The sequence below is a fragment of the Triticum dicoccoides genome, chromosome 3A, assembly GCF_002162155.2.
Source record: "Triticum dicoccoides isolate Atlit2015 ecotype Zavitan chromosome 3A, WEW_v2.0, whole genome shotgun sequence".
In the NCBI taxonomy this organism is placed as follows: Eukaryota; Viridiplantae; Streptophyta; class Magnoliopsida; order Poales; family Poaceae; genus Triticum; species Triticum dicoccoides.
Window position 1 is genome coordinate 666,022,883 of NC_041384.1, and position 11,845 is coordinate 666,034,727.

General features: G+C 41.2%; 1 protein-coding gene across 1 annotated transcript; it reads right to left on the minus strand.

Moving 5' to 3' along the window:
• Nucleotides 1-6: 6 nt before the first annotated feature.
• LOC119270072 (probable LRR receptor-like serine/threonine-protein kinase At1g56140) lies at nucleotides 7-7,845 on the minus strand. Its single transcript, XM_037552038.1, has 25 exons — nucleotides 7,514-7,845; nucleotides 6,919-7,319; nucleotides 6,617-6,803; nucleotides 5,907-5,978; nucleotides 5,271-5,342; nucleotides 5,103-5,174; nucleotides 4,789-4,860; nucleotides 4,629-4,700; nucleotides 4,473-4,544; nucleotides 4,180-4,251; nucleotides 4,017-4,088; nucleotides 3,838-3,912; nucleotides 3,673-3,744; nucleotides 3,516-3,581; nucleotides 3,331-3,396; nucleotides 3,149-3,193; nucleotides 2,998-3,059; nucleotides 2,531-2,910; nucleotides 2,190-2,391; nucleotides 1,945-2,109; nucleotides 1,761-1,879; nucleotides 1,424-1,634; nucleotides 1,088-1,319; nucleotides 845-995; nucleotides 7-750 (listed from the first exon to the last, which is right to left on the minus strand). Exons 2-25 carry the CDS (start codon nucleotides 7,034-7,036, stop codon nucleotides 349-351), a joined length of 3,129 nt encoding a protein of 1,042 aa, XP_037407935.1. The 5' UTR covers nucleotides 7,037-7,319; nucleotides 7,514-7,845; the 3' UTR covers nucleotides 7-348.
• Between the last annotated feature and the right edge of the window lie 4,000 nt (nucleotides 7,846-11,845).

The following is an 11,845-nucleotide window of genomic DNA, read 5'->3' on the forward strand; positions in this document are numbered from 1 at the left end:
GCTAGCGGTGCTGGGAGGCTCGTCGGCCGGCAGCCTGGCTGGCCGGAGCCGCAGGGCGTGCATGTACACGGAAGCGCTAGGTGCTCCTCGTCTGCTGGCTGCTGCGCGCGGGGAAAAGTCAGGGGGGGACAGGGTTGACCAGTTGTGCCGTCTATCCTCCGTCACGTGGACATGTCATCAGGACCCACTGGTCAGATTTTCACTTAAACAGTTTTAATTGAGCGATTAGCGTTTTCTGAAAACTGTCAGTACAATGGTGGTGGGTTTTTGAAAAAAAAAACGAAAGATGGTGGTTTTGTGAATTAGGGTCCCCAATTATGGTGGTTTTCTGCAATTTACTCCGGGCATTCATGCTCCCTCTTCGATCCCGCCACTAGAACAACGCGACGAAGCCAGCGGTGAGGTGTCCCTGTGGATCCCGGGCTTCTTGCTCGAGCTGGACGGCGCGCTGATTTGACTGCCGGAGGACTGCTGAGCCGACGACCCCGACCCTGAGACGTAACTGCTGCTGAAGCTCCTGAGCTGCCATTCAGGGACGTAGCTGGGCCTAATGGTTGTGTCCACGTCAGTCACCTCAATGTCTTCCCTGAGCATGGACACGACCTTGGACATTGGTGGGCGTCGCTGAGGCAGGCCCATCGTGCAAAGAAGAGCGACATTGATGAGTCGCGCGGCCTCTTCCTCATCGAATTCAATGAGTTTACTGTCCAACAGTTCAAGTGTCCGTTGGCTCTCATGCAGATGCCAGGCCTGAGAGTAGTGGTGAGATTAATTTCCTTAGTATGCTGAGCAAAGTGAAGTAGATGATTTATTCTGAGGTCGGGATAAATATGTGAAAGCTTACACATCCAAGAAGATACTTCTCATCTTCCTCGAGGCTGTCATCGAAGTTCCGTCGTCCAGCGATGATCTCCAGTGCCACGACGCCGAACGCAAAAACGTCGGCCTTTTCCGTCAGGTGTCCCATCATGGCGTACTCGGGTGCGAGATAACCACTAAAAGCAGAGAACACCGTGAGCTTCTGATCGATTCTCTGTTATGAATCAAGGTGCATGGAACGATTAAGACGGACAGCAAATGTTCTTACAGCGTGCCAGCTACTCCGGTGTTGAGATGCGTCATGCTGTCCTTGTAATGCCTGGCCAGCCCGAAGTCAGAGATCTTAGGGTTGAGATCAGCGTCGAGCAAGACATTGCTGGCTTTGATGTCCCTGTGGACTATCCGCATGCTGGACTCCTCATGGAGGTATGCGAGACCTCTTGCAATGCCTATGCATATCTCGAAGCGCGTTCTCCAATCTAGGTTCAAGTCTGTCTTGCCTGCGTTTTCACCGAAGATTTAGACACTTGGAAGGATACTTTTCATGGTGATGATTTAACAGCAGACATTTCAGGTGGACAATGACAATGAGAATGAAAGTTACCAAAAATTGCTTGATCGAGGCTCCCTTGTTCCAGATACTCATAGACCAAAAGTGGTGTCTTACTGTCGATGCAACAACCGTGCAGCTTCACGAGGTTTCGATGCTGCACCGCAGATATGGCTGCAATTTCTGTCATGAACTCTTTTTTCCCTTGATGAGATGTAGAAGACAGCTGCTTTACAGCTACAATCCTCCCATCAAGTAGCTTACCCTGTACAAAAAAGATACAACTCATGATTTCGGCGTGAAACAAGTACAGTATGTTCAGTAGATTGCGTATAGCAACGATCTACAATGAAATTTAGAGCTGCTTAATCTTGTTGGAAATGTAACCAACCTTGTAAACAGGTCCATATCCCCCTCTTCCGAGAATGTTGCTATCCCTAAAACTGTCAGTAGCAGACTTTATTTCACCGTAACTGAAGACGTTAGGCCTTCCAACTATACTGAACAGCTCTGCAAAATGAAGCACGTGTCAATTTCTCCCCATGATTAACACTAATTTTAATGGTTTGTGTTACCTTCCATTTCCACCTCTAGCCTTCTTCTTTTCTGCCTCCAAACAAAGGCCCCAGCGAGTGCTAGAAATCCTAAAATTGCAACACAGACTACAACTCCAACAACCAAACCTGTTCTACTGGTAGTGCTGTTTCTCTGTGAACCAGGATCCCCTTCACCGTTGCCATCTACAGTAGGCGTAAGGTAATAGAAAGTGGACTGTTGTTATATGATTTATGTAACTAATTGATAGCACAAGTAACAGTACCATAAGAAGATACGCTTAATGCTGATATCGATGGCCCATAGAACCCTTGGTCAGGAATGCAACAAGTGCCCTTTCCAGCCCAAAAGAGATGAATATCAATGAAATTATTCGTTACTTCAACAGTGTACTGTCTTTGAACAGCAGTATAAGATTTTCCATTTGTTTGTTTCTTTATATCGAAATCTGTTTCTTTAAGATCTCCCTGCACCAGGGAAGCAAAGCAAAAGATATTAAAGTCCACAGAGAAAAATGGGATATTCTAGAATCGGTTTAGTGCACAAAACAAATGAGAATCAATGCAAAATATTATTATTTGATTATATATTCAAATAATAAGCCACCTGGATATATATATTGAAAATCCTCTTTCCCATGCTTTTCCATGTCTGGTCATCTGGGAAAAAAATCTCTGCAAATTGAAGTACAACGCTGTACATGCCATTCTTGAGCCCAATGTCGTAGTATCTCAATGAAGAGGGTGACATTCTGGCTGTCTGAAATAGTTCAGAATCAAGTGTGTTGGTAAACCGGCGAGAAGTGTATATTATATAACTCCCATTAGACGAGTCCATGAATCTCCCGATGTTGCTAACGCCCCATCTTGTTGAGTTCGTAACATAGTATGATGCAACTGGAAGACTGGCATCATCAGGTTCGTAAATGGAGTTGTCTGAGCCTCTGATGGGTCTCGAACCACCAGAGTCTACCGCAAAGGAGGAATCTACAAATTAGGATCATTAAAAAAGTGATGCAGATTTTAGTGATGCCCAGAGCAGATACTGCTAAGGATGAAGAGATCAGGGCTCACAAGATGGAGAATCAAAACATGGAGTATCTCGCTGAAGACAATTTAGTCCTGAAGGCAAAATACTAGGAACAAAACAGATAGTTTGATCACATGGTGAATATAAGTGGTTCATACATATGAAGGGAAACTAAATGAAGTAATGGGGAAAAACCTGTTGTTCGAGTTATCTATCCCAAAGTTGTTCCACACCAAATTCCTAAAAGAAATGCCATTCAGACAGTTAAGTCACAAACTGCGATGTTCACGGAAGTTTGTTGTTTCACAGTCCAGAATACAACAGGCATGATTGATTTTGTCTGCCTTATAAATGGGAATTAGAAAAGAAAAACCTACACATGTAAGTTATTCATGTTAACCCAAGAAGGGTATCTTCCTGAGAGCATATTGTATGACAGATCACTGCAAAGACAGATGACAGACATGTTGACCAAAAGGATGAAGAAAAACATCGGACATACATGCTGTTGTCAGTATGAAACAGGAAAAGGAAATTAAAACGAAGGAAGAAAACAGCTCACATAGTAGTAAGTGAAGGGCTAATCATATCTGGTAGGATCCCAGAGAGGTTATTACTCCCAAGAAATCTGATTCATCTGAACTTCAGTTTGGGGAAAATAAAAATACTACTTTAAATAGGACTTCCAAATACACTAGATTCTATACAGATATCCTTACAGGAATTCGAGGGGATTCAGGTTCAGAAGGTTTGGAGTAACTTTGCCTGTGATGCTGTTAAAACTCAAGTCCCTGCCTCACCCAGAACGTATAAAGAGCTTTTTAACACAAAATACTTTACTCTCAAGTATACAGTAGATTCCAAACAGTTCCAAAATTGCTTACAGATAATTGAGGTTAACAAATTTTGAGAAGTCCACTGAAGCAAGGTTGTCAGATATCCTGGAGTTTCTCAGATCTCTGTAGGAAGAGAATAAAGAGGTTATCCCACATATGCGAAGACATACAAAGTTGTGAAGTGCAAACTAATAAAAAGTTGGTAAGAGCAAACTGTGTCACCGTACAGAGTATACAACGACGTCATGTTAACCACAAAAGCCAATGAAGACAGCTCTCCCGTTAAATCACCAATTCTCCTTCACAATATAAAAGTTAGTGAACAACAAACCCGATTTTTGCACTAAGTGCACAACAGCTGTCACCAAATCTAAAGTAGGAAGAACATACAAATTTGTCAAGTTGATAAGATTAGAAAAACTTGCAGGAATGGGACCGTCAAAGTTATTTCCATGGAGTCTCCTGCATTGACAGATACATCTAATTAGCAGGGAAAAGAATCAATTCTTTTACAAATTTTGAAAGCGGGCTCCAACATGTGATACAAAAGAAGTACAATGGTCTAAAACTTTTTTTAGAAAAACAGTAACTTCAGTCCTATCATGAACATTGAAGACAGATGTGAATCATTTCTTGGCTCAATTCATCATTTTCATCAACAAATTCTTCATATGATATCTTACAGATCCTGCAAATTTGATAAGCTTCCAATGTAATCAGGTATCTTCCCAGTAAACCCATTATCTGATGCCCATCTGGATAGATAAGGACGAAGTTAATACACTGAGTCTGTTTTAATGACTTTATAACAGATCAGAAAGTATGAGAAGAGAATTCACAGGGATTTCAGGTTCTTAAGTTTGGAAAAGGAAGATGGTAGCTCTCCACTTAAACCACAACTATCGATATACCTGAAATTGAAAGAGAGAAATGGTTATGCTGAGTTTCATTACATGGGTCTTACAAGGAAAATTAGGTCAAGCAGAACCAAGACATAACAGTTGCTCAAGTTTGGTCAAGTTTTCTACTACTTCGGGGAGTGGACCGACAAACTTATTTGTGCTAACGCCCCTGAAACATAAGGAAATGGAGGTTCAGAAAATACAAATATGATACAATTGGTACATAAAAAATCAGGTGTTTAATTTATGGAGCCTACATCTTTTATTTACTTTGCATGTAACTTCCATAAACAAAAAGATTCTGAGCATCACAAATAAAGTGAACCAACAGATTGCCAATTGCCACATATGGCTACAATACTTTTGTGTTGGATTCGAGTTGCCACAATAAAAAGAGATATATTCTCTTACAGAGAAATGAGATTCTTGAGGTTACCCAGCTCGCTCGGTAAAACTCCAGTTAATGCATTGATACTCAAACTTCTTGTAATTTTGAAAAGAAAACAGGGCAAGTTATGCACTACACGAGATACCATTTACATTTAAATGCTTCAGAGAAAGATAAATCATAATTCTTACAGATACTGCAACCGAGTCAGCTTTCCAAGAAATGCTGGCAAAGATCCTGTCAAGTAATTCTGGGATAAATCCCTGAAAGCGGCGAAGCGCATCAGAATCAATGTAAAACTAATGTTTCCAAATTTTCAATTGCAGAAACTCTTATTGGCTGGCAGGCATCAGCATTTAATTCGTATAGGCCTTGGAAAGTAAAGGCAACTAGAACTACCATGCTACCAAATGATATGTAACATAAATGTTATTGCATGAACTATAGAAGTAGCGTGAGCCTGTTATAGTTAAACTACAATTTTCAAGTTATTGGGAAAAAATCGACTGAAAATAACATGTAAATAAAGGGAAGGGCGTCTGAAAACCAAACACATCAACAGAAGCGACTTATATTGAAAGAGGCATAACTAGTCAACGAAGAAACTGTATGTATAACACATGAATACTCAGTTCGCACCATTCTAACCTATGGATGTAAGATTAGAACAAATAGTCTATGAAAAACTACTGCACTCCTTCTATCTCCCGCTAATGGCATGCATCATACAGTAACTAGGGGAACTGCAGCTTGTAATTGTGAGCATGTGTAACACTTTAAGTGGACATCCATTAGCTTTGAAGCTTCATGGTGGAAATAGTTCATACAGTACTGTCAGGTAAGTTAAATTTAGCAGTTCCGCGGGAATCTGACCAACCACATCTAGTGCATATACTCTCCTGCATGAACAAATGGAAGAACAATAAGTATTAGCGTAACAAATTGAAAGCATGGACTAGGATGAGAACATGCAATTATTCACAACAAACAAGAAATGTGTGGTGAGTTCACAAGCATGCAGACACATTGGATCATATCCCAATTTTCAACAAGTTTGCCAAAGAAATTAATATAATCATAAAGAAATTCTAATGTGCGGTTGTCTTATATGGATTGCTACAAAAATCTTGAGCATTTCTTGTTGATGGTAGACACTTCAACATATATTCCAACAATGAAGTAAGCCTCCATATAAGTGCCATTCATAGGTTGTTTCAGAATATTTTGGTCTTGATATTTTTAGATATAAGGAACTGCATGTCTGGCAAAAGTCGTCGGCTTACGGCAGTTGTGCTGTCAGTGAGGCCCGAGCTACAAAATGTCAGCTCTAACTGACTAACTGTACTTACTAATTTACTATCACTAATTGCAACTTCAAGCTGAAATATAACTTTTTTTTGTAGCAAACCTGGGCTAACTTTCAAGTTTGAACGGCCAAACCGAGTGTTGTTACCTGCAAGGACCAACCCGCTGCCCGGAGCTAACATGCACCCACCAATGGCACTAATCTTGCTCGGGATCGAAAGGAGCAACTTACAGCCTGGTGATGTGGCAGACGGTGCTGATGTTGTAGGAGCAGACGCAGTTAATGGCCGGATTGAATTCGTTGTCTGAATCCATGGCGGTTTCGTTGATGGCGGCACCGCTGCAAGGCTCGCCGCTGATGTTCCACGCCGTGGACGCCCGCAGGCCCCACCGTGAGAAGATGGTGTTCAGCGCGGCCACTGTAATTGTTACGAGTATGAATAAAATTACAGGTGTTTCTCAAAAAGAGAGAAGACACGTGAAGACAATCCGAGCGTGTTAGCATGAACTGAATAAAGTACTAAAATCACGCACCTTCAGACGGACCTGTCTGTGCTTGCCGCTGAGCTCGAGCAGACAGCGCGAGCAGCAGCAGCACAAGGCCGATCAAGCAACAAGACGGCGAGACCAGCAGCTCATGTCGTCGCCTCATCGTTCTTGCTTGGCGTTCCCCCTCTCTCTCGCCTGACTGAGATTAATGGTGAATGGTACCTATACTGCTCTGGGATGGGTCCGTTGACCAGGCCATGGCATCAGTTGGTCATCGTTGGCGGCCACAGACTTGTCAACCGCGAAAATATCCAGGGTCCAGGCCCCGCTTGCGCTTGCGCTTGTCAATTCTGTGTAGTGATTCTCCACACGGTTACACGCGTATAATTGGTAGGTGAGCATAAGAATTCCGTATAGCTCTCCACACGGTTCCGTATAATCCTGTACTGTACAACGGGGGAAACGGGCATGAGAACTGAGAAACCTCCATGACAGAACAACGGGTTTCATTTTCAGTCCGCAGAAAATTCAGAACAGAAGTACAGAACACCTGGATGGAACTACAAGGAGCTCAGATAAAATCCATCAAATTGACACACGGGCCAGCACAAATCCGGTGAGAAGGAGTCGCGTTATTCACCTCAATGACGAGGCCGTCCTCTCGGCCGCCGCTGACCCGCCATAGCTCGTGGGTGAGGCGCATGTCGGCGGCAGTGAGCGTCGGACAGTACGGCTGATGACCACGACTCTATGAGCTACCTGCGGCGGAGCTCTACAAGGACCAGTCAGTCGTATACATATTCAGCTCCATTGGCTCGAATCTAGATCTTGGCGACCTAATCCTGGAACATATGGTGATGCGGGGACGGGATCTTATAGGGCGGCAGAGGCGCAGGGCGCTGGCGAAAGCTGCTTGAGCAGCGGGAGTGAGAAGGGGCGTCGTCGCATGGGGCGACGAGGTGTTGCGCCGCTGGTCGGAAGGCCGCCGCCATGGGCGCTCCGCTCATCTTCATCCTCGAGTAGAAGAGCCCGACATTGTCGCATTAGAGTGAAAGCTCGGCACCTCTGTTACTACTTTACAGCCCAAAAACGGCGCGCCCTCGTTTTTACTTCTTTTTTTCACGCTACACGGCCTCTTTTACTAGTTAGACATGATTTTGGGTCGATCCTATTCCGCGCGGAATAGGCGATCAAATGCGCACCCAGGTCGCTGGCTGATGTAGCTCGGACAGCCATTTTAGGTTTCTGAGAAGGGTCTTTCCACTGTTTTTCCTTTTCCTATGTTTCTTTGTGTCGGTTTTCAAAGATTCTCTCATTTTATTTTTACTTATTTATTGTTGACTATCTTTTTCTTTTTTAAAGTTGATGAATATTTTCCAAATCCGTTAACGTTTTCTGAAATTCTGGATTTTGTAAAATTATTGAATATTTTCTGAAATTCGGAACATTTTTAAAAATCAAGGAAAATTTTCAATTCCTAAACACATTTTTCAATGCATGAATATTTTTCGTATTCATGATTTTTTAAAAATCCAGGAACTTTTTTTAATCTGGAAATATTTTTTAAAATTCAAGAATTTTTAGAAATTCATGAAGATTTTTATATACGAGACATTTATCAGTTAATAGTGAATGTTTTGGAATTTGAAACATTGCTTGAAATCCATAAAATAAATCAAAGTCATAAACATTTTTAAATTTGTGGACCAATTTTTAATCTGTGAACATTTTTTTCAAACTCACGAATCATTTTGTACACAAACACTTTTTGAATTAATTAACTTTTTTCCAAATTCACGGATATTTTCCAAATCACGAACATTTTTTGAAATTTGGCAATATTTTCCAAATTCATAGACATTTTTTGAACTCGCAAACATTTTTTCAAATTCATCAACATTTTTTGAATTCATAAAAAATTTCCAAATCATGAAAAATTGAATTCATGATTTAAAAAAAATCAGAACCTTTTTGGAATTCATAGACTTCTTTTAAAGTACTAACTCCATTTCTAAATATTTGTCTTTCTAGAGATTTTAACAAGTGACTACATATGGAGCAAAATGAATGAATCTACACTCTAAAATATGTCTATATACATCCGTATGTGGTAGTCAATTTGAAATATCTAAAAAGAAAAATATTTAGAAATGAAGGGAGTACATAATTTTTTAGCTGGTTTAGAAAAAGACTAAACTCTAAACATGTCAGACGAGACACCTATTCCCAAATTAAATTTAACCGAGCAAACGGCCTAGCCCACTGGGATAGTGTCACGGTGAGGGATAGGTGAGTAGTCCGCGTTTTTTGCGCGGGGCAGGAGGTCTCATAACTTTTATTGGGGTTGTAAACTACACCAGGATTGGGTCAGTTTTTGACTATCTAACTCGGGCGTTTTTTTTTCTCAGAAAAGGGCGGGTTTTCTATCAGTGAAGGGGAACATGGATGGGGGTGGTAGTTAGTAGTCCCAAAACTTACGCCGAATAGGCACAATCACTCTAGTGGGAATCAACACGTATTTACTTATAGAAAACATGATTTTGTTGACAATCTAATAAAATGTGAGCTAGTAGAGGTTGTTTTTAAGGGAGGGGGGTCAGTGGCGAAAAGACAATTGTGGGAGCGACGTACACCAAAAGAAGGTAGATGAAGGGAGGAACGGAACATGAACCTTATTTTTTTAAAGTAAAATATATATAAGAGGGAAGAAATTCTATAGTTCTATACTAGTTTTATCTCTCAGTTATAGGGTTCCTCTCTCCCTCTCGCATCTGCGGTAGCTAGGGCACTAATCCCCCCTCAAGCTTCGCCGGCGAGCCCGTGGATCCACCTGTCGCTCAAGCGGCTGGTGCTTTAGGTTAGGTGTTTTTCTTATAGGGGCGGCATTCCGCGGAATGGCAACGCTTCATCTTCTAGTTGGTCATCCAGACTATGATCCTCCTCGAGTTCGTCCATCAGGATGGGGTTGATGAAGCTCTGGCATACATTCTTACCGACTCCTTGGGGCGGTGAGGTTAGCTTTCCTTGTCGTATGTGCGTGCTTGCGAGATTTGGTGCTAGGCGCTTCAGATCAATTCATTGATTCGATGGCGACAACTGTGGCTCTGGAACGCTGGTCCTTATGAGCACTTCCGAAGACTTCCAGGGTGTCATCGATAAGGTCAGCCCAACTCTATTAGAGGAGCGGCGAAGGCTGCTCATTCTGGCGGCAGTAGTTGTTCGGTGGTACAAGGTCCTTGATGTATTTTTTTTGCTATGTTTTGGGGGTGCTTTGCACTTCTTACGACCCTTCATAATAGTTCTAGGGCCTTTTAGCAAAATAAATAAATCTTATACTTGTTCGTTTGGTTTATGACCCTACTAAATTTTAATGATGACCAAAATATCGATCTTGCTGGTTGACCAATATTGTGTATGCCATACTATGTAGCTAACTCTAGTTGATTTTCCTTTGGCAAAAAAGGACATACAACACCTTAGCAAACATATTGGCTAGTCAAAATATCAATGAGGTCTCCTTGGGCTCAAATCGAACAGATCCATACAATAGGCCCACCATGCAATCAAAAAAAACATGGCCGCATAATGAGTCAAACTTTCCCAAAGAAAATGGCAAACCCTATTTGGCGCTTCAAACGCTGGCTGTAGTTCAACCTGCAAGCCGGCGCACACTACACCGTAGTTCTAGGCCGGCCCATTCTAAAAGGGTGCGATTGACAGTGATCAAACCCGCGATCTCTTCTTCCAAGTGAAGGACACTAACCACTACGCCACTTTGACGCTTGTGAATACCTATTTCTTTTTTACATTTCTATGTACAGGGACCCCCCCTACTCTTTCAATTTTTTTTCTTTTTTTGTTTCCTATTTCTTTTTTATTTTCTTAAATTCATGAACTTTCTTGAAATCAAAGATTTGTTTTTTTTTTCAATTTAAACGAACATTTTTCAAATTTGATTGACTTTTTTTCAAAGTCAATGAACTTTTCTAACATTTTGGTGAACTTTAAAAAAATCAATGAACTTTTCTAACATTTTGGTGAACTTTAAAAAATAAATGAACTTTTTTCAAATCCGATGAACTTTTTCAAAATTCATCAACTTTTTTTCAGATTTGTGGACTTTTCTTTTCAAAATTTATGAACATTGTTTCAAATTTGTGAAATAAATCAAAATTGATGAACATTTTTTTTCAAATAAATAAACCTTTTTCAAATTCCTAAACTTTTTTTCAAAATTCTTGAAAAGTTTTGAATTCACAGATTTTTTTTGCAAATTTTTTCGGTTTTTTCTGAAACTCGCTAACTTTTTCTCAAATTTGAAAAAAAATATCATATCTATGATTTAATTTTTCTTCCAAAAGTAAAAGGGCAAACTGGTGCACCATCCAGATGCTGTGAGCCCCGACTAACAAAAAGATACATGCGAGCCCTGATTTCACGTTTTTCTTGGCCGGCCCGCTATATCTCTCCTTTCGAGCGCCAGGATGGCTAACAGACACTGAGAGCGCCTATTAGGAGCACCCAAAGAAAACATAGTGCTTCAAACGAAAGAAAACACAACTGGTACTATCATCGTGACATCTACCGAAACCATATCAAAACAGTCTGGTATTTTCAGTTCAATTTTTTGAACAGTCTGGTAGGTTCTTCCTCCGTAAACTAATATAAAAGTGTTTAGATCACTATTTTAGTTATCTAAACATTTTTATATTCCCCGCAAAAAAAATGTTTTTATATTAGTTTACAGAGAGAGTATTTGTCAATAGAGAAAAGTCTAATTTTGTCCCTCAACTAATGGATAAGGCCGGAATGGCCTCGGTCAGTGAACGACGAATGACGATTGGGCGTGGAGCCAGGGGAACCAGCTAGCGAACAAGCACCCGTGCCGGAAAACGAAACGCTCCAACGGGAACCGGGAGCAACGGATTCCAACATGAGACAAGAACGTAGCTGCTGCGTGCACCAGCTAGGC